General features: G+C 33.9%; 2 protein-coding genes and 1 pseudogene across 6 annotated transcripts; all 3 read left to right on the forward strand.

Annotated features, from left to right (window-relative positions):
* The first annotated feature begins 7,301 nt into the window (after positions 1-7,301).
* LOC111308969 (cysteine proteinase mucunain-like) lies at positions 7,302-9,503 on the forward strand (annotated as a pseudogene). Its single transcript, XR_016329549.1, has 4 exons — positions 7,302-7,939; positions 8,410-8,644; positions 8,759-8,899; positions 9,198-9,503. The product of XR_016329549.1 is annotated as a cysteine proteinase mucunain-like (transcript).
* A 2,347-nt stretch (positions 9,504-11,850) lies between these two features.
* LOC111308968 (phosphatidylinositol 3,4,5-trisphosphate 3-phosphatase and protein-tyrosine-phosphatase PTEN2A-like) lies at positions 11,851-17,989 on the forward strand. Of its 4 annotated transcripts, XM_022907689.2 has the most exons (14): positions 12,034-12,157; positions 12,795-12,872; positions 13,217-13,631; positions 13,798-13,899; positions 13,974-14,030; positions 14,825-14,890; positions 15,422-15,598; positions 15,714-15,800; positions 15,925-15,989; positions 16,062-16,138; positions 16,692-16,738; positions 16,859-16,989; positions 17,085-17,154; positions 17,305-17,989. In XM_022907689.2, exons 2-14 carry the CDS (start codon positions 12,868-12,870, stop codon positions 17,824-17,826), a joined length of 1,821 nt encoding a protein of 606 aa, XP_022763424.2. In that variant the 5' UTR covers positions 12,034-12,157; positions 12,795-12,867; the 3' UTR covers positions 17,827-17,989. The 4 variants fall into 4 exon arrangements, with proteins under 4 accessions (XP_022763427.2, XP_022763425.2, XP_022763424.2 ...); XM_022907692.2 differs by lacking the exon at positions 12,795-12,872 and having other exon boundaries at positions 11,851-12,157; XM_022907690.2 differs by lacking the exon at positions 12,795-12,872 and having other exon boundaries at positions 11,867-12,157; positions 13,126-13,631.
* Positions 17,990-18,059: 70 nt separating this feature from the next.
* On the forward strand, positions 18,060-22,542 carry LOC111308970 (Calcium-dependent lipid-binding (CaLB domain) family protein). Its single transcript, XM_022907693.2, has 8 exons — positions 18,060-18,311; positions 18,936-19,177; positions 19,256-19,360; positions 19,489-19,615; positions 19,711-19,782; positions 21,691-21,736; positions 21,822-22,107; positions 22,194-22,542. Exons 2-8 carry the CDS (start codon positions 19,135-19,137, stop codon positions 22,229-22,231), a joined length of 717 nt encoding a protein of 238 aa, XP_022763428.1. The 5' UTR covers positions 18,060-18,311; positions 18,936-19,134; the 3' UTR covers positions 22,232-22,542.
* The last annotated feature ends 347 nt before the right edge of the window (positions 22,543-22,889 follow it).

Here is a 22,889-nt window from a genome sequence, read left to right on the forward strand (position 1 = left end):
AATTATTGATTGTTGTATATTGCATGGGTTTATTGCGATATATTATTTCTGTGTTGTTACATTTGTTGCTTTAGGCTTAATAAGTGGTATTAGAGCGAGGATTATTTTGAGACATCGATATAGAATCAACTTATGATAAAAGTAAATTCTATTTGAGATTATAGAAGGCGATACAAGTTTTATGATAAAATTGATAGTATCAAATTATTCAATTTGAAAGCCTACGATGAAAGATTATTTATACTACAAAGATTTGTATAAGCCAATATTGAATGATTCAGCTAAATCAATAAATATAAAACATGAAAACTGAAAGAAGTTAAACAGAAAGATGCTAGCTACAATAAAAAAATTAATTAATGTCAGCGTGTTTCATCATATAGCACTGTAAACAAATGCCCACACTGTTTGAAAAAAATTGACAGCATTCTATGAGAGAAAAACATGTATGAATAAAATTATACTTGTTAAAAAGCTAATAACTTTACAGTACAATGATGGACGATCAATTATAGAGCACTTGAGTGATTTGTAAGATATATTTAATTGGATGACTACTATTAAGCATAAGATGGATGATGAAATGAAAGCATTATTTCTTTTGGGTTCATTGTCAAACAGCTGAAATACTCTAGTTGTGACTGTTTTTAATTTAGCTTCTAATTACAAGGTAACATTGGAGATAGTAAATGATAATATGTTTAATGAAGAAATAATACGCAAAGATTTAAACCTTGGGAATCAAGCTTTGGTCATAAAAAACAGGGATAAAATCATCGACAAAAGTCAAAACTTAAAAGACTGTAGTAAATCTAAACATAGACCTAAGTCTAAAGATAAAATAAAATATTTTTATTGTGATAAAGTAGGTCATATAAAGCGATACTGTAAAATCTTAAAAAAATAGCAAAAAAAATGAGAAATGTAAGAGTTCAAATGATGACAATATTGTAGCAGTGAATTCAGATAGTGAGTCGATTACTTTGATTTATACACATGATGATTGTAATTATGTTGGTGATTCTGAAATCGAGTAAATAATTGACACAATAGCGACATATCATTGTGTTTCTAAAAGAGAATTGATTATAACTTATAAAAAGAAAGACTTTGATTGTATCAAGATGAAAAATAAGAATGTGTCACAGATTGTTAGGATTAGTGATATTTTGTACAAACTAGTATGGGTTGCATGTTGATTTTAAGAGATATTAGATATATTTTGGATATAAAAATGAACTTACTTACTATTAATGTTTTTGATAAGTAAAGATATAAAAGTCGATAAATGAATGGGCAATGAAAGCTTCTCAAAAGATCTATGATAGTTACAAGAAAAAAATTATGCTGTATAATGTACAAGACATAGATGCGATCGAACAACAATCATATAAATATCATTAAGGATGATGCTTCAGCAAACTTATGGTACAAGAGGCTGGCACACATGAACAAGAATGAGTTATAGGTTTTGACAAGGTAGTCTTTCATTATCTCGATCAAAGGTATATCTTTCGATTCATGTGATCATTATTTGTTTGAAAAGCATCATAGATTTTCTTTTCGTAAGAGTTTTTAGAGAAAAAATAAATTAAAATTATTTTATTATGATGTATGTGGTCTCATTGAGGTTGAGTCATTGGGTGGTAGCAAATATTTTGTTATTTTTATTGATTATGATTCACGTAAGACTTGAATGTAAATGTTAAAAAATAAAAGCTAGGTATTGTAATATTTTCAAAACTTCATACATTGGTGGAAAGGATAACAAAACTTTCTTTAAAGTGTATTTGGATTGATAATGATAGAGAATAAACATCCAAAGATTTTAAAGAGTATTGTTAAAAATATGAGATCAGGCATGAAATGACAGAATCTGAAACACCACAACATAATGGTGTAGCTGAAAGGATGAACCGTACCATTATGAACAAAATCAGAAGTATGTTAAAGATGACAAAATTATCAAAGCCATTTTAGGATGAAGTATTTAACACATCTTGTTATTTACTTAACAGATCACCATCAGTTCCTTTAAGCTTTAACATTTCAAAAAAAATATGAACATGGAAAGATACTTCATATTCTCACTTGAAAGTTTTCGGGTGTAATTCATTTATGCATGTGTTGAAAGAACAAAGGTCAAAGCTTAACAGTAAAGTCATACAGTGTGTGTTTGTAAGATATGGTGATGAAGAATTTGACTAAAGGGTATGGGATCTAGTGAAAAAAAGATAATTAGAAACAGAGATGTAGTCTTTCATAAAAAAAAAAAAACTATAGTAAATCTTAAAAAAAAAAAAGACTACATGGGTTATTGTTGAGTATGATGTTTTAACACCGATAGAGGTTTCATAGAAAAAATGCCATAAATGATGAAAATGAGCAAAAAACAAAACTTAGGGAGATAAATAAACCAATCATAATTAGTGATAAGCCAGATGCAATTAATTTTAAGTAAAAAGAACAATCTTCTCTACCTGAAATTGTTGAGTAGAGTGAGCAGTCCTCTCCACCAGAGAGTGTTGAGCAGTGAGAGTTACTTTTAGCATCAGGTGGTATAGAGTCTTAGCCTAGAAGATTTATTAGAGAGCACAGGCCATCTATCAGGTATTCAATTTCATATTTTATTTTAGTTACAAGTGAAGGGGTGCCAAAGAGCTTCTAAGATGTGTAAATTACTCCGAATAGAGAGTATTGATTAAAAGTAATGAAAAAAATATTAAGTTATTGTGAAAAAATGGTACATATGATCTTATTAAACTTTCAAAATATAATAGGTCATTGAAAAATAAATAGGTGTTTAAGCTAAAAAATGATTGTGACAAACTAGTGAGATACAAAGCTTGATTAGTGGTGAAAGATTTTTCTCAGAAATCGAGCATCGATTTTGATAAAATCTTCTCTTTAGTTGTGAATGTGAGTTCCATTTGAGTGATATTAAGATTAGCAGCTAGTTTGAATTTTAAGCTTGAGCAACTTGATGTTAATATTGCATTCTTGCATGGTAACTTATAGAAAGATATTTATATGGATCAGCCTGAGGATTTTGAAGTGAAATGAAAATAGCACTTAGTTTGCAAACTAAAGAAAAGCTTGTATGGCTTAAAATAAGCTCCGCGACAATGGTATAAAAAATTTGATTCTTTTATGATGAGCCACAGCTATAAAGAACGGTAACAATTTCTTATGTGTATGTTAAAAAAAATTTTGATGGTAACTTCATTATTCTCTTATTATATGTTAATGATATGTTAATTGTGGGATAAAAGGCTAGTATGGCTTGCAAGTTAAAAGAATAATTATCTAAGCCCTTTAACATAAAAGATTTAGATCCAACAAAATAGATTTTTGGTATGAATATTATCTAGGTTAAGAAAGTTGAAAAACTATGGTTGTCACAGAAAAAAGTATGTTAAACAGGTGCTTAATAGATTTAACATGTAACATGCTAAATTAGTTAGTAGTCTACTTACCAACTATTTTTATCTCAGTAAGAAATTTTGTTTGGTGACTAAAAAAGAGCAACTAACTATGTCTAGTATTTTTTATTCTTCTACAGTCAATTTTTGATGTATCTTATAATTTGCACATGACCTGACATTGCTTATGCAGTTGGTGTAGTGAGTAAATTTTTTTATAATTAGGAAAGGTTCACTCGAAAGCAATAAAATAGATTTTTAGATATTTGAGGGGCACTTTAAAAATATGCTTAAGTTATAGAGTTTCACAACTAGTTCTAGAAAGGTTTATTGATGTTGATATGACAGGTAAATTTGATAGTAGAAAATCTATTTTAGGGTATTTATTCACTTTTGTAGTAGGAGCTGTAACTTGGCAGTCTAAGTTACAAAAATGTGTTGCTTTGTCAACTACAGAAGCTGAGTATATTGTAGTAATCAAAGCAAGTAAAGAAATGTTTTGGATGAAACGTTTTCTTTATAAATTGAGGTTAAATCAGAAAGAGTATGTGGTGTTTTGTAATTGCTAGAGTGCTTTAGATTTGAGTAAAAATATCATGTATCATGTTTGAACAAAGCACATTGATGTTAGATATCATTGGTTACATTTGGTGATTAAGAAAAGCAGATGCTATTGAAGAAAGTTCATCATGATGAGAATATAGTAGATATGTTGACTAAGATACTTTTCAAATAAAAGCTTAAGCTCTATAATAACTTGGTCAAAATAGGTTCCTTAACCAAAGTAAGTTTTAAATGAAACTGTTATAATGATAAATCTCCTCTTAATGAAGCTGAAAGGGAATATTGTTATGAATATGGGATCTGGCCTCATTCATTTAGACCAATCAAAGGCCATTGGCCTTTTTACTTTTGTCTTTTAATAAAAAAAGGGAGCTCTGTATATTATACAAATGTGGGCAATTTTTGGGGTGAGTGTGGCACCGAAAAGAGAAAAAAAAAAGCCAAAAAAGATAGATAGAAAAGGAAAAAGGGAGAATTGATTGATCGAAAATTGTTTCATGATCCAATTATATTGATATTTTATTAGCAGATTTATGATTCAGAGTTTTTATATTATGAACGGTGAAGATCGGGTTTGAATCTCTTTAGGAATAATCCAATGTATATTTGTTGAGTCACTTATTTAGTAAGATTTCTTCAATTATCTCTCTAGTTGTTAATTAACTCTAGTTTTAGCTATAAAAGAACTTTGTATATCCATTATTTGATAGTGATGATTTTTTTGGTAACCTGTGATTTTTTCTCTCTATACTATAAGATTTTTTACGTAAATCTTGATGTACTTTTTTTTGTTGTTGAATTATTAATTAATGTCTATTATTATGAGTTTATTACGATACATTATTTATACATTATTATATTTATTGTTTTAGGCTCAACAAAAATAATATTTAAAAAATAAAATACAAAAAAAATGAAAATAATAAAGGAAAAATGTTTTAAAAATATTGAAAACGGAAATTCACAATTTGATGATGCCCGGAAGAACTGTGAAAAACCAGACCAAGAAACATATTGCATTGAGAAGAAAAAAGCCAGAAAAATCTTTTACTATTTCTATAAAGTTGATTAAAAAAATAAATCAGGATTTCAAGTACAGATAGATACAAATAAAGGAAATAAATAAAAATATAAAAAATAATTGACCAGATTATAACAAGAAAAGAAGAAAAACTTTTTTGAAAAAATATAATTGCTAAAATAAAACAAGAAGGAGAAGAACAAAAAAAGGAGTGAGTTACCGTTGCGTTGAAGAAGGAACCGTTTACCTAGTTACCAAAATAGCTATTTATAGCGTGGTGAAGGGAGGGTGTTTTAAGGCGGTGGATCTACTGCTTCACCTCCGCGCGTCGTAATATTGGGCTCGGTTTGGTAATTTGGGTGGGCCATTGGGCCCAATATTTTAAAATAACTCAACCGGATGCGATAATAAATATTTACGTAGCTTTTCGCTTTTTGAACATACCGGACAGTGGATTAGATGGGCTATGATCTTCGTAAGTTAGCCTCGTTCAGGCCCAGTCAAAGAATCGCCTTTGGTGGGTCCAATTAATATAATTTTGGTATGATTGAAATCTTTTTTGCTGAATGGAATGGAATGAAATATTTAAACATACCAAACACTAAATCACTTTCTATGTATAATTAAATTAGTTGTAAAGGGCAAGCAACACCCAGCATGCATGCAGAAGATATTTTTCAATTGTCCGTTGCTCTTTTAGTTAAAGAAACTTAAACTATACCTATTAACATCTGAGGGAGAAACTATTGAGCAAAAGAGTAACCTCCCATGCAAGCAAAACATGCTTAACTTAATAATATGAAAAGTTGATATAGCTTAGAGATGTCCGTAGTTCAAAAAGTACAATTAATAAAGTAATAGTGTAATGAGGATACGGTGAGGAATTTATAACCATTGCAGTTTCAGCAGTCAGTTCTTGATGGAATATCACTTCAAATTTGACACCATAACTCCCCACTGTAAAATGCAGCAGCATTCTTCAACATGGTTGGTAAACAGAGACTAATACCTGGCAAGCAGACTGAAGAAAATGCCAATTGTTAACATATATGAGTTTATCACCATAATAAAAATAAAAACATTGATTTCTTGAAGAGGACATTGCCCTTTTAGCTAATAAGAGCTTTACAATTCTTTCTTTTTCATTTTCGAGAAAGAGCTTTACAAATCATACTTATTAGTTATTAGCATCCAAGGGAGAAATTTTGTGAAAAAGATAATTCCTTGAAAGGCCTTCCTTCCAATCTAAACTTTCATAAGTCAGTAATATAAAAGGTTATTATATAAGTTGACAAAATGACTTCTCTCCTTTAGAAATTACGTGTTTGTGAGAGGGAAAAAACATCATAGTTTACAGAGATCCTGCTAGCGCTCCAATTGACCAGAGTTGAAGTTCAAATTGGCCTCCTAATATTTCCTACAAGGCCAAATGGACTCAAAACCACATGCACTTCATATCTTGTTCTTTCCACACCTGGCTCATGGACATTTGATCCCAACCCCATACATGGCCGGACTGTTTGCAAGGCAAGGTGTGAAAGCCACCATTGTCACCACTCAACTTAATGCCACTTTCTTTTCTCAAATAATTGAAAGAGAAAGAGAGTTGGGCATTTAAATCGATATTCACATAATAAAATTCGCTTCCACGGAGGCTGGCCTGCCATGGGGAATTGAGAACATAAGTTCATTCACTTCACAAGAAAGGGGTCGTAAGTTCATCAAGGCTGTTAGCTTGCTTCAACAACCCCTTGAACAAATACTTGAAGACTGCCACCCCAATTTGCCTGTTGGCAGATGCAATGTTTCCCTGGGATAAAGAAGTCGCAAGGAAGCTGGGGATCCCTAGGCTACATGGAACAAGCTATATTGCGCTCAGTGTGTTGATAGCTTACTGCGCTATGAGCCTCAGAAAAATGTAACATCTGATTATCAACCTTATGAAGTGCCTGGCATTATCAACCCTCAGAAAAAAAAACCCCAAAAAAGAATATGCTAAAATAGTGAATCAAACGGCCAAGTGATTTACTAAACGAAATCTCCAATTTGTTGCAATTTTTCATTTTCTTCTTTATCCACGTCTTATTTCTAAACAAAAATTTTTCGTGGAATTTAGCTCAGCAAGAACTGCAAGTAGTTAATGGGAATATCAGGTGTCTAACTCCCATTTGCCAAGACAATATTCCAACCATGCCTAAAATTCCCCTACAAATCCTAATTCTGGTCAAAACAAAATTATCTTAAACCACGCACCTCCCCAGATATAGGTAGCGTCACCATGCCTAAAATTCATAATGACCAAACCATGACAGATGCAAACTCAACTTCAATGTCAACGCTGTTTCCTTCTCTGTTGTCCCCTTTTTCCCATATAAATACCCGTCCTTTATCATCGTTTTACATCTCCCTTACCCACAAACCCAAACACAGCCATGGCTCTTCTCAAGAAACCTTCCCGTATTTTCTTTTTCATGTTTTTCTTCCTTTTAATAACCCTGTCATCTGCGTTGAACATGTCCATAATTGACTATGATCTCAACCATGGTGGACAACAACATAAAAGAACCGATTATCAGATAAGGAGAATGTACGAGACTTGGCTGGTGAAACATGGCAAGGTTTGCAATGCCTTGGGAGAGAAGGAAAAGCGTTTTGAGATCTTTAAGGATAATCTTAAGTTTATTGAGGAACATAACTCAGCTAACCGCACGTACAGGGTTGGCCTTAACAGGTTTGCGGATTTGACCAATGAAGAATACACGGCTATGCATTTGGGTGCTAGGGTTGATGGGAAAAGACAGTCAGTCAAACAGGCTTGCAGGGAAAGGCAAGATTAATAGGTATGTGTTTAGGGTTGGTGATAAATTGCCTGAGTCTGTGGATTGGAGGGAGAAAGGTGCCGTCGTGGCTGTCAAGGATCAGGGCCAATGTGGTAAAGTTTTTTCTTTTTCTTTTTCTTTTTCTTTTTTGACGTTTTGGTCATTTGTGGATTATGAGCAATTTTTTTTCGGAACTGTTTGTCAAAGTTTGACTTTGGAAGACATTATTTTGACGTCTGATGTGTGTATGTTTGTGGCTAATTGTTTGTTTTCCCTGGATTTATCTTATAGCAGAAAGTATAGGGGAATTTGTTTTGTGTTTTATCCGGTTTTGGAATTTTGTTTGGCTGTATATGGTTAGAAGAAAAATGTCAAGACATCCTGAATTAGGCTTGGTATTCCTTGTGGCATGTCAATTCATCTTTACATCAATGTTTTTGCGTATACAATTTAACTGCTATTTTTTTGTATTAAGGATGTAGTTGTGCTTCTTTTCAGAATATTTGGGCTTCCTTTTCTAACCATTGTATTGTTATTTCCTCTATGATAACTTGTTGAATGATTAATTTGATTTTCAATAAAGGGAGTTGCTGGGCATTCTCAACTGTTGCTGCGGTGGAAGGGATAAACAAGATTGTAACTGGTGATCTCATCTCTTTGTCGGAGCAGGAGTTGGTGGACTGCGATCATTGTATAACCAGGGATGCAACGGAGGTCTCATGGACCATGCATTTGAATTTATTACTAACAATGGTGGCATCGACACTGAAGAGGACTACCCATACCGTGCTTTTGATAATACATGTGATCCAAATAGGGTTAGTGGGAATTTGGATCTCTCTCAATTTCAAATGAGAAATTTTTATGCTGGTGACAGGCGTTCTCCATTGAGATTGGTTAATTTCTCCTTTTTTTTTTTTTTCTCCTTGTAGAAAAATGCCCGTGTTGTTTCCATCGATGGATACGAGGATGTCCCCGAAAATGATGAGAATTCCTTGAAGAAGGCTGTGGCAAACCAACCAGTTAGTGTTGCCATTGAAGCTGGTGGCAGGGCCTTCCAGCTATACCAATCGGTAAATAGTTGAATCTTCTAGCATCTATTTTCTGATTTTCTAGTTTTTACATTAGTTTGTTGTGATCAATGATCAGTTAGAACAATGATAGTTATGCTCTTCATCTCATCTAGTTGTCTAGTTTGTCTGCTGGAGTCAGCTATAATGATAGGGAGTCTAGTGTCATTGCTGCTGAATTTGAATTCGAAGTAAATGTTGTGTCCTGACCTATTATAATCTTTGGAATTTGTTGCCCAAGGTGATTGTTCATCCAATTCATGAAGTGACTCAAACATATAACATTGCATTTTGTATTCAGGGTGTATTTCCTGGTCACTGTGGAACAAAACCTAGACCATGGTGTTGTTGCTGTTGGATATGGCACAGATGGTGTAGATTACTGGACAGTGAGGAATTCATGGGTCCTAACTGTTGGAAATATTGACTCAAATATCATAAGAGATTTGTTTGAGATTTGTTAGAGATTTGTTTGAGATTTGTCAGATATTGCTTGATGGACAAGAAAACTTGCAAAAGAAGAATTTTAAGAGAAAAAAGATTCTTAATAAGTAAGTTTGACTTGCAAGAGAATAATTCTAAAAGAAAGAGATTCTTAATAGGTAAGTTTGACTTACAGGAGAAGAATTTTAAGAGGAGAGGGATTCTTAATAGGCAAGTTTGTATGATTATAAATAGGTGAAGTCTCTACAAGGTTAGGTATGAGAAAAATATGTAAGAGAGTTGTAGGGTTTTATGGGATAGATACCCCATAGGAGTATTGGGGGGCTCTACGTTTGTTTGTGAGTGCACTAGAGGAGATTGAGAGGGTCCACATAGGTATTATGTATAGGAACATATAGGTATGTATTTAGTTGTGTTGAAAAGATGCACTAGAGTTTGGGTTTGTGTTTGTTTGGGTAGAGAATACTTCATAGGATTAAAAGAGATTGAGAGTGTTTTATGAGTATTGATTGTTGAGTGGGATTGATGATATGATGTATGTTTGTAATTCTCTACAACTAGTGGATCTTGTTTTTCATCCGTGGATGTAGGTCAGTTGGACCGAACCATGTTAAATTGTTGTCTCTTATGTGTTTGATTTATTGTTTGATTTCGTTTCTGCTAGTGTGATTGGATTGATTGGAAGCTTTTAGTCCAACACTAAAAAGGGAGAAAATGGATACATCAGGATGGAGCGTAATGTTGCTGGCACCTCCACTGGCAAGTGCGGTATTGCAATGATGGCCTCATACCCCACCAAGAAAGGACAGAATCCCCCTAAGCCTGCCCCCTCTCCCCCCTCTCCCGTGAAGCCCCCAACTGTTTGTGACGATTACTACTCATGCCCTGAAGGAAACACTTGCTGCTGCTTGTATGAGTTTGGTAAATACTGCTACGCCTGGGGATGCTGCCCATTGGAGTCTGCAACCTGCTGTGATGATCGCTACAGCTGCTGCCCTCAGGAGTATCCGATCTGTGACCTTGCAGCTGGAACTTGCCGAATGGTAATTATGATCTGCACTGGAATTTCACTACTTCCATTATAATCTTAAAGCCTATAATCAATTCCTCATGTTATTTACTAATGTTGTTAAAACATATAGAGCAAGGACAATCCTCTGGGAGTAAAACTATTGAGGCGAGGTCCAGCTACAAGTTCGAGGCGACGAACCAGAACAAGGATTAGCAGTGCTTGAGAAGCAAGGAAAAGCCAAGTAAAATTGCAATGGAGGAAAAACCCTTTTTCCTGCTTAATGACCCAAAAATTAGGGAGGGAAGTTACAACTCGCAAGGAGAAGAAAATATGCTAATTTATATGCCGCTGCTTTGGTGCACTCCCTTGTTTATTTAATTGCAATGTCTTCAAATTTAAGGTCATTGCTGTCATTTACACAAGATTTCTAATGATTTCCTTCACCAAGCCTGTATTTTTTTTCCAGCCATCCTCATTAATCGTGGCTAGTTCTGAAAATATCGAGTTATTGGTGATAAAAGCATCATTATAATCACCATTAATGAACCTTGCTTTATATTCAACAAAATATCTTAGGTTTGCTTCTTGAAACATCTGTACTGCTTTGAACTCAGGTATGTGAGTTCCCTTTCAAAATAAATTCTAGACCCTATATTAGTATAGAAATAAACTAATTTAATCTTTATTCTTTACGTATCCAAAAAGGGAAAAAGAAAAAGAAAAAGAAAACTATGCTAAAAATGCATTAGGATTGTTAATTGATATTTGAATCAATTGGCATAAGATTTTTGCTGACGTTTGAAGATTGCAGATTCAAATAAACTTATACACATGATTTTTTTTTTGTTAGATAAATACAAAGGACAGTAGGACTAAAAGTAGATAAATATAAAGGACAATAAAATTAAAATTAGATTAGGAAGCTAAAACAATATACATTAGGACTATATCCTTTTGTTTATAATATCAAATTTAGATTTTAAAAAAATTCTTGTAATAAAGATAAATGATAAATAATTTAGTCTATTCTAACAAAATTATAAGATTAAAAATATATGAATATTTGATTTAATAATAATTACATACATTCTTTTATTTTAAAGAGTTTGATTGAACTTTTTTATTGGATAAAAATATTTTTTATAAAAAATTTTAAAGTTTAATTTTGAAATATTTATAATAGATATAAAAAAGAATATTAAAGGTAGATTAAAAAAATAACTAATTACACAACAGAAACTAACATGTAAAATAGAATATATTTAATTTCTTTTAGTTACCTAATTATTAGTTGGAGAATATATCACTTATAATTTTTATTATAATTTTATAATTATATAATCACAATAAAAATTTTATAAAAATCTTCATTTATAAATATAAATTTTACTTAAAATTTTAATTAATCTCACATAATTTTTAAATAAAATGGATTAATTATAATAAGTGAAATGGATAATGTCGAGTCATAAAAAATCTAAAAAAGATTAGATCAAGCGGACGGACCATATCTCATTGTAAGACCTAAGAACCGTACACAAGATCTATATTGGGTAATTGCGAAACATAATTTCCTACCGTCCAATTTCGATCTTCAATACATTTCTTCTAAATCAACAGCCCACATGCGTTGACCACGGAGAGCAGGTGAACTGACGTAAAAACCAACACCTTCAAATTTGCGAAGCGCCGGTCTCTCCCTCTCTCTCTCTCTCTCTCGATGTGTTAAATCTTGAAACCCTAAATTTTTTTAACGTCCGTTTTGCAATCCAGTACACCAGGTTCTTCCGTAGTCTCGATACAAGGTAAGGTCATCGCCGCAGATCTAACCTCTTTAATCAAATCTTTTGAAGGTGGACAATCATTTCGTTTCATTTTACCTTTACTTTTTGAACTTTTTGGGTTTTTGAAGTTTGATTTATACTCTCTTTTTTTATGTTGGGTTCTGATAATCTGTGTTAAATGGAAGCTAAAATTAGGATTTGGTTTTGGCTAGATGCTTAGACTTAAATGCACTTGAAGATGCCACTTGAATTCTGTCTTTTGATCTCTGGAGTGAACAATCACTGACTAGTATTTTGTTAATTAGCAAGTAATCAGAGTGATAGCTGATAATTTGTTATCCTATATTTGAAACAGTTATAATAGTTGTTCTTTTACATTATTTTTCTATTTTCTACACAGTTTTGCTGATTTCTAGAACAGTGGAATCAACCCTTTGCATAATTTAGTTGTCATGTTAAGTTGATTAATTTGATGTGAGTTGACATGCTTTGCTTTGATTCTGTCTGAATGGTTGCTTTTGTTACTTGTTAGTGTTGGGCAGTTGAAATTTCTTCTGTAAATAAATGCATAAATTGAAAATGCCAAGAGTGACTCTTGCAATGCCTTGCCTTAATGCAATTATTTTTTTTTTTTTTGGCACTTTCTTGGTTTTGTAAGGGAATAAGAGATAGATGTGCCATGAATTACAAAGAAGAATGCAAACTAGAGAAAACTAGAAGAATTACATGACATGCTGTATGTTATACATTTTCTCCTCATTTAATACTTGTTTTTGGGCATGAGGTCAAATCAATATGGGTATTTAGCAATTCATGATTTTTGTTTACTTAGTGCAGGAAGATAAGAAGTCTATGTTTCTTATAGCATTTGGTATTTATTAGCTGAACTTGAACATTATGCTTGCAGTTCTAATTCCGAGTACAATACACTGGTGTCTTATATGCTATGTTGTTTCTTATAGCATTTAACTTATACATTATACTTGCAGTTGTAATTCCGAGTACAATAAACTGGTATCTTATATGCTGCGTCTTTGAATTCTTGACCTTCGATTATTATTGAGACCTTTGTAACGGCAGAATGGATAATGTACCTGCTCACTTGCCAAATTCACCTTCTGCTAAGGCTTCTGACGTACAAACCCCCGCAGCTGCAGATTCAGGACCAAATAATTCTACACATGATGCACCATCAAAGCTGTCATCATGGGCTAAAAATTTGAAAATTCCTCAGCCATTTGCTGCCTCACAAGAGGACTCACCAACAGGAAATGCTGGAAAATCAACTTTTTCACGGTTTACTAGTGGGCTAGGTCTGCGCTCATCTCCCAAATCTCCTCCTGCTAATGACTGTTCTGATGGAGCTTCAACAACAACACAACCTGGTTTTCTTGGAACAATTACAAAAGGCATAGTCGACTCTTCTAAAAATGCAGTGAAAGCTGTACAGGTCAAGGCTCGTCATGTCGTTTCACAGAACAAACGAAGATACCAGGTGGGGTTTATGCTTTTTTCTTTGGTAAACAGATGTGTCTCCAACCTTTTTTTTGTAAAAAGAAGAATTCCATGTTTGATATATCTTGTAATTGTTGTTTCTTTTTTTATTTTACTATGATTTGATTCTCAATTTTTTTAAAATTATCTTTGTACCTTTACTTCAGGAAGGAGGATTTGACTTAGATATGACATACATCACTGAGAACATAATTGCTATGGGGTTCCCTGCTGGTGACATGAGCTCTGGGTTTTTTGGATACGTTGAGGTAGCTAGATAAATCAGTAGTTGAATTTGGCTATCCTCTTATAGTTGGCCTAAAAATCTACAATTGTGATACAGGGGCTCTATCGAAATCACATGGAAGAAGTGATTAAGTTTTTTGAAACCCATCACAAGGTAATGAAATGTCTATTGATATATAATTTGCCACTTCCTGCATCATTTTTGTTTCTTTTCTTTTTGGCTTTCTCCCCTATGTGTATTTTTATTTCACAATTTTTTACCTCAAATTTTGTCTTATGGTGGCTGCATATAATAATTTACTAAGACGAATTGTTTTTTGTGAGACTTTCTTTGTTGGAGCTTTACCATTTATTTCCTAAATAGATGGCAGGAACCTTGTGTTGACCTCATAAGTTGAATGAAAATAAAAAAAAAAAATTTCTGGTTTGTTTTAGTTTGGTCAGTATTTGTGATATATTAAACAACTTACCATACTGTGTGCGATGATGATAAGTTGTCTGTGTTGGCAGAGCGACTCATTGAAATACTGGTTTACTGATTTTGATTAATATTGGTGGAGAGAGATTATTCTTGCCTCTGCTTTTAATATGTTTTCTGCTCATTGAACATGACAACTTTCTCAGCTTTTACTTTGCTCTGTGCTATGCCTGCTTTGGCAATTGTCTATGTTTAAATAACAACTTTACAAGTCTATGGTCAACTTTCTGGCCTGTACCTTTTTCAAAAATTAAATCCACCTCTCTTCGACATGAATCTTTTTGGTTGAGGTTGCTGGAGCAGTTAAAGTCATTGTTCCTTAATAGTTGGTTGTATAACTCAAAAGAAAAGTTTGGGATCAAAGAGACCTTTTTGTCACTAATTCATATGTGTATGTGTGTGTTTCATCCATGCCCCATTGCCATGCATTGTACCGTTTGGTAATAAATCTATTGACTTTCTATATGCAGGGCAAGTACAAAGTATATAACCTTTGCTCTGAGAGACTATATGATGCTTCATTATTTGAAGGAAAGGTATGCTGTGTGATTTGTTATAGTAACTTACTTGGGAATATGTTTACTTTAAATATTTCACCAGGGCTTATTTCTTAAATTATGGTTAGCTGGTGGCTGTGTGCTCTGTGCCTATTGTTTAGCTTTAATAAAAAACCTTTTTATCATCTCAGAGATCTCTTAACTAGATAACTATGTCACTCGATGTTGGCATCTGAAAAAATATTTAGACTTTCCATTTGGTTGGACCTGTGGAACGAATCAGACACAAAAATAAGTTCAAATCAAAATGATGAAATCAGCCACTAATTTCTTGTTAAACTATTTGCCAATGAAATCCATTAGGGGAGGATGGGAAAGAGTCTATTTTACTCAACAGATAATTCCTGTGAAGAGTCAATTCCACCTAAATTTTTATGAAGCTTCACTACCTTTTGTTTCCCACTCATGTATGCATAACAGCAAATGCGGCCTGTTAAAACTTGTGTAGGATGACAAATGTGTGAAACAAAGTTGAGCCATCTTATTATTTATATTAAACTTTTTCTTCAGGTGGCAAGTTTCCCATTCGATGATCATAATTGCCCCCCAATTCAATTGATAATATCTTTTTGTCAAAGTGCTTATGCATGGCTGAAGGAGGATATTGAGAATGTTGTGGTTGTGCACTGCAAAGCTGGGATGGCAAGGACAGGGTTGATGATCTCTAGCCTTCTTCTATACTTGAAGGTTTGACTTAATGAACATGTTTTTGAAGAAATGCTAGTTAATTTGATGTAGCTTCATATTTCTTGGTCATGATGGATGATTCTGTTTTTATAACTTATTTGCTATCTCTCTGCAGTTCTTCCCCACTGCTGAAGAGTCCATGGACTACTACAACCAGAAAAGATGTGTGGATGGAAAGGGGCTTGTTCTGCCAAGTCAAATTGTGAGCAACTTATTTCTAGTGATATTCTGTGAGGAGTTGTATTTTCAGGTTTTTATTTTTTTGGTCTCTGGCAAACTGTTTTATTTCTTATATTTGCCATTTATTTTCTTGTTATGTTCTGTAGAGATATGTCAAATACTTTGAACGCACCTTGACATACTTCAATGGTGAAAACCAGCCTGGGCGCAGGTATTCTCTGGCTGCAATTTTTATATTGCATATTTGGTCTTCATGCTCGTGCTGACTTCACTTGTTATGCAGGTGCATGCTTAGAGGATTCCGGCTTCATCGTTGCCCTTATTGGGTCAGGCCCTCCATCACTGTCTCTAATTATAATGGTAGTGCATTTTTTTTTTTTTAGTCTGTAAATGGTTTTCTTTATTTGATTGATGGCTTGTGCTTCCTTATTGTTCTTTAAGCTGAACTTGTCATTGCATTTCGGTGTTTTATTGATACATAAGATGTTTTTAATACATTGACAAATTCATTATAGACTTGAAAATAAGATTTCTGGCACAAGATTTACGGCTGCAGGCACTCACTAGTATCTCAAAATCATATTTGTTATGAACTGGTGTTGTTTTATTGTATAATGCTGGCACAAATGTGTTTAAATACATAGCTGTTTTCCCAAACTCTCTTATTTTGTATTGGAATATTGCTAATAACAACTAAGTGAGCAATCTCATAAGGTCATTGTTGACTTCATTTGCTTCTTATTTTTAAGGTGCAAACCCAACTATTGATGCAATTTGTCTTTGGTTATGGCTCTTGTACGGGTTATTTTTGTTTGAATTATGTTACATAATCATTGCATTGTCATTTTAATGCTATCTTAGCCTTCAGCCTAGATTAAATCATGATGAACTTCAATACTTTCTCTGTGTGCAGGTGTTCTTTTCTCCACAAAGAAGCATCCACGTACCAAGGATCTCTCAGTATGTCTGTTTGATTTTTTTGTGATTACTATCATTACCACATGTTTAAAAATGCCATTTTGAAGCTCTGAGCATCATTATACCAATTTGAAATAATGTGCATGTAATTATTCTTCACAGCCAGAAGATGTTTGGTTTAGCGCACCAAAGAAAGGAGTTATGGTCTTTGCTTTGCCTGGGGAGCCTGGTCTGACTGAGTTGGCTGGGGACTTCAAAATTCATTTTCATGATCGCCAAGGAGATTTTTACTGGTCTGTTAGTAGCCTTCCCCATAAAATTAGCTCCTGACTCCTATTAATGATTTGTAACTGATCGTTTTGTCATTTTGTCCCCTATGATATATCAGTTGGTTAAACACAACAATGATCGAAAACAGAAAAATTCTGAATACCGGTGATCTTGATTGGTTTGACAAGGTAAAACATGAAATGTGTTATGATGAGATAATAATTTTGTTTGTGATAGTCTGTCAACATGAATTTTGACTTGGGATCTTCATTTCTTTCTTTCTGGCACAAATTGGTTATTCTCTGATGTTATCAGCCTCTTTTGGTTAATCTGTGCAGAGGAAATTGCCTTCCCCAGGTTTCCAGGTTGAGGTTGTGCTGGTAGATTATAATGGCACTGTTCCAATGAAGCCCCAGGCTGAAACTGCTATCAATAAGCCAGATGAAAGCGCAGAGACCAGTGCTGCATCCACTGATGCAGGTGCAGCCCCATCAAACAAAAATAAAGACCCAGGACATGATGACAAAGATGATGTGTTCTCAGACAGTGAGGTAGAAGAATCTGGTTCATCAAAGAGTGGGCGGTGTAAGGCAGCCTCGGCAGAGGGAGCAGCTGCTCCCTCAGCCACCTCCAAATCCGAAACACATACCAATTCAGATCGAGTTGCAAGTTTGGTGCATTCTACCGAACAAGTTTCGTTAGGAAGTGTAAACTCCCAACAGATGCATTCCACTAGAGAGCCGAGAAAAGATGTTGATGCAGCTGTTAAAGTTTCCAGCTCAGAAAGTGAATTCAAGGCAATGGCTGCTGATGCATCTGTTTTCACCTTTGGAGATGATGAAGACTATGAAAGTGAGTAAACTGGGGCAGATGCCAAACTTTGTGTACATAAATTGGCTTGCAAGTTATAGGTAATTAATGTTCAATCCTATTCGTTTCATTTGTATCATCGTCATCATCATGTCTGTTAGAATAATCGCTGCGTTAAATTGTGAATCAAAGTGAATGGAATTTGTTTCGTTACTCGGTGAAGAAAATTATTTTGGCATTACTTTTGTGTGGTTGTTAAGCAACTTTTGTTGTCATTGCTTAGAAAATCTGCTTGTTTTGTTCTTTTCTCCGGTTGTCCATAGGATCAACGGGAAGCCTCTACGAAAATAATGAGATACAAACTTTGAAACGATATCAAACCGTACAAGATTTTCTTTGCGTTGACATTGTCATCAGTCACCTAGGCAAAGGTCAAATCAAAATTAGCCAAAATCTCTGAATCTATCGTAGCTTTGGAGTTGTGACGGTTTGACCGGTTTCTTCTCCTCTTCATACGTGGATTACGATCTAAAAGGTTTTTCTCTTAGAAGTGTTTTTTTTTTTTTCCTGATTCGGAGCCACCATCCAAATTCCAGTCCATTACCATAACTTCTCTTCGTCATTAAGAAATACTACCACCTATTACTATTTTCTCGTTCATGGATTCATTGAATCATTAGACTTTTATTATTTTTTATATTTAAAGTATTAAAAATTAAATTTTGATCATTAAAATTAAAATTTTAATATTTTACTAACAAATCGTATTACTTTTAATATATTTTTTACAATCTTTATTGTCAACAAAGTATATTATATTAAGTTAATAGAAACACTAATCCTGATGAAATAACCGGTAAATTACATGGAACTTAATGTAAAATGTAGCTCCATCCATCACATTAAAAGGTTAAGGCAAACAAAACGTCTCTTTATTTTTTAGTTTAGACTGATTTCATTCATAATATATAAGACAACAACCATTGCTGGCTGCTCGTGGTAGTTATCCGAATTTGACGTCAGGTTTTTGTCCCAACTAGCATCATCACCTCTTAAGCAACCATTAAACACTAAATATATAAAACAATCAAAATTTTTAATATTTTAATATAATTTAAAGATACTTGTGTTTAAAGGTTAACATGATAATTTTTTTTAGGGAAAGACAAAGAAAAAACAAAAGCGCAATTTGTATAGGGTAGGGGTAACAAAATTTTAGACTAGGGTCCTTTTCCGGATGCTTATCTTTTTTCTGTATAAAAGGCGGACAGGCCATATGATATTGGGTCAACGCTCCAATTTTCTCATCGCAATATCATCCATCTTCTCCTAACTTTTCTTCTTCTTCTTATTATTCCATGTCGGTTTCGGGCATTCAAGGCCACCTTCTCGAGGTCACTGGTATGTATGTTTCTCAAAATTAAATTAAAAATTTTTTTTTTGTTTATTTTGATGTTGGGTTCTTTTTGGTTATGGCAGTTGTCGGGTGTAACAAATTGAAGGATACTGAATGGATTTCAAGGCAAGATCCCTACGTTTGCCTTGAATATGGCAGCACCAAATACCGTACAAGAACCTGCACAGGTAATTAATTCTCTCTTTTGGAATATACTCTTTTTTTTTCTTTTTTGTTCCTGATTTGGGATTTGGGATCTTAGTCAAAAATTGACCATTGGGGTCTGATTTTTTTTTTTAATTTGGGTATTTTTAAGATGGTGGCAAAACGCCCACATTCCAAGAGAAATTTACGTTCTCGCTAATTGAAGGGCTTAGAGAGATAAATGTGGTGGTTTGGAACAGCAATACTTTAACGTACGATGATTTTATTGGCAACGGAAAGTAAGAATTTACCTTTGAATCTTTGGCTTTTGAGAAGATATGTCCTGCTTTTGGTTTTTGGTTTTAATGTTTTTCCTGGGATTTTTGGTTTACAGGATTCAATTGCAGAAGGTTCTTTCTCATGGCTTCGATGATAGTCCTTGGCCGCTTCAGACGAAAACCGGCAGGTACTGAGAATTGAAATTTAGTTTTGGTTTTGAGCATGTATGGTATAAGATACGTTTTGACGAATAATCTAATGGCTCTTGAGATGGATATTTCTTTTCTTTATAAACTAGATAGTGTAGTAATCACTTTGAGTAACAACAACAACAAACAACAAACCAAGCCTTATATCCCATAACTCTAGGGTCAGCCGTATGAAAGGCCAAAAAAAGGAATCATGTTAGGTCGTAGTTTTAGATCTTCTTGCGCCACTTATTTTAATCACTTTGAGAAACATACATTTTAGGTCGTATTATAGTAATCACTTTGAATGCTGTAGCAATATTGCCTATAAAGCCCTGTTTTTATTTCTCCGTATAACTCTGGAATATCTGTTGTTTCTAATTTGTCTTAGTCTCCTCTAGAGCTTGCAGATGCAATAATATAATGTCTTTTATGCTATAATTTGCTGTTAAAAGTGAAACATCATTGCTTCATTTTTACTCTTACAGTTTATGAGGAAGAAAGTAGGTTCTTAGATCATATATGAATGTGGCAGTTGTCCTCAAATAGAAATATATTGATTAATAGAGCTTCTATTCATGTACAGAGACACATAGTTTCTGTCAAACATGTGCTGCAGCTATTTCTTGGACCATAGATGTTATTATGTACTGTTTTTGACATCAAATAGCATTGTCTTTAGGTTTATGGCCATTGTTAGATAGCATAATATTAGACTTTGACAAATTAGTTCATTAATTTCAAGGTGTGTTCTGTTTGAATTTTTTGAGGCTTCATTAATTTTCATCGATAGCAGTTGAGTTTGTTAAACATTATTTGTTATTTCAATATGAGATAATTGGTTTCAAGCTCAATTAGTAACTTTTTCTAATTTATTGATTTGAAAAAATGAAGCTAGGTTTAGAATGTAACCATATAAATCTAACTTTGTCTTGACTTTGGGTAAACTACATGGTTAGCCACTTAAGATTTTGAGATTTTTTATTTTAGTCACTAAATTATTAAAAATAACAATTTGATCACTCACATTACAAGCATTTGGTTTTTTAGTCACATTGCAAACATTTACTATCTCTTTATTTCCATCTCTCAGTTCTTCAAATATCTCCTTTACTGTCTCAGCTATTTAACTCAGTAATTGTCCCTTTGAATCAACCAATAGTCCCATGATCATTCAAAAACAACTCAAAATTCAAAAAACAAATTCTCAAAATTGAAGGTAAAGTTCTGATCTTTCGAGGAAATAAAAGGTTCCCAAAATAGGGAATTGAGTTAATGAAATGTGTCTTTTTTTAATTAGAGGCATTGAGTTTTTAGAGGAAAACAGAAAAGAAAAATTAGGGGAGAAATGCTTAGGGGAATTCAAGAAGTCTAGGGCTGAGAGGGTTTCTAATCGTTAATGGGTTGGGACCATTTGGTTCATTGAGGGAGGTGGTTAAAAGGTTTGGAGTTGCTATGGTTGTGGTACGCTTGATGGATGTATCGGCGCTTTTACTAAGTTGTCCAAGAGTTTGATTGGCAGGAGGATTGACTCCAAGGTTAAACCCAGTTAATTTGTAGATTCTAATTGGCTGGAAGTTTAGGGGTTTGAGAATTGACAGATTTCTTTAAAAATTTTCTAATACTAGTTAATTTCCTAGAGAATTATATAAAATCAGTAGTGAGATTTTAATCATCTGGGTATTTTCTTTGGATATTTTTATTAGAGATTGCTCCAACATAATTAAAAGCATAGCTACAGTCCATCACTTCATATCCAGTTTGTTTCAATTTCTTGTTATCTTTGGCATACGTGTATGGTTTTTATGTGGTTTTCTCTCGGGATACTAGTTTTAAAGTTTTAAAAAGTGTTTTTTTAGGAAAAAATCCTTGAGCATCTACTGACTCTTACTCGTCTAAATTTGCAGATATGCAGGAGAAGTGCGGCTCATAATGCATTATGGAAATGCCAAAGTAAGCCATCTATTGTTCTTGATTCTTCATTTCTGTTGATATTATTCAAACAAGTGGAACTAAATGGTTATTTGGATTGTTGCAGAGCCCAGCCACAACATATGCTCCATCAGCACCACCATATGCAGCTCCTCCTCATCAAGTCCCTCTATACTCTACACCTCCACCAACAACTTCAGCATCTTATCCACCACCAGCTACGGCATATCCAATTCCATCACCATATCCTGCATATCCTACGTATCCATCATCCACATATCCTCCTCCACCAGCTGCATATCCTCCTCCACCTTCTGCATACCCTCCACCTCCCCCACCTTCAGCATATCCTCCTCCTACATATCCACCAGCCTCACCCTATTATCCCCCAGGTAACTTAAGTCGTGTTACGTATCTTTTAATACTACTATTTGTATGTTAACTATAGTACTGAAATTCTGGTCTGTTTTCCAAGCAGGTCCTTTTCCGGGCCTTTATCCACCACCACCATACTAAAATCCTCAGGGAGAAGACTTTCAACTTAGAGGCCTTTAGGTCTCAATCTCTTCAGAGATGGTTGGAATTTATGGATGGGAGATGGTTAACTCCGATGTGTAAACCAAATACGTTGAGCTTTCACGTGTGACCCAAAAAAAAAAACCATTTAAATTCAAGATATCCTAGTGATGAAACAAGAACTAGAACTTCGGTTCGCCATTGTATAGGATTTACTGTTTATAATTTTCATCTAGTTTGGTGGATGGGAGTGGATTTTGATGAATATTTATCCATGTTTCCGAATTGTTAATACATCTCAGGTTCTGCAAGTTTTTGGTATTTTGTTTATTCAGATCTTCTTTTGTTAAACTACATACATGATACCATGTGCTCAGGTTCCTATCTTTTTGCTAGGGAGGATTAGTTTTAGAATTGGGATCGGCCTGTTAGGCCTTTTCTTTGGGGTGAGGTGAGGTGATTCTAATTAGACTGAATAGAATAGGAGCCCACACCCGTTATATAGTTTGCTCTATTAAGACCGTTGCAGAGGCCTTGCAAATGCAAAGGAGCTTTACGATGTGCTGTCCTCTAAAGCCCTATATACTTTTGTATTAGAAATAAAATGGCCTTTGGTAAATGGGAAATGGTGGATTTCTAGGTTCAATTTCTTGTCCCA

This window comes from Durio zibethinus, chromosome 2 (assembly GCF_047325235.1).
Source record: "Durio zibethinus cultivar Kanyao isolate XHJ-2024 chromosome 2, ASM4732523v1, whole genome shotgun sequence".
Lineage (NCBI taxonomy): Eukaryota > Viridiplantae > Streptophyta > Magnoliopsida > Malvales > Malvaceae > Durio > Durio zibethinus.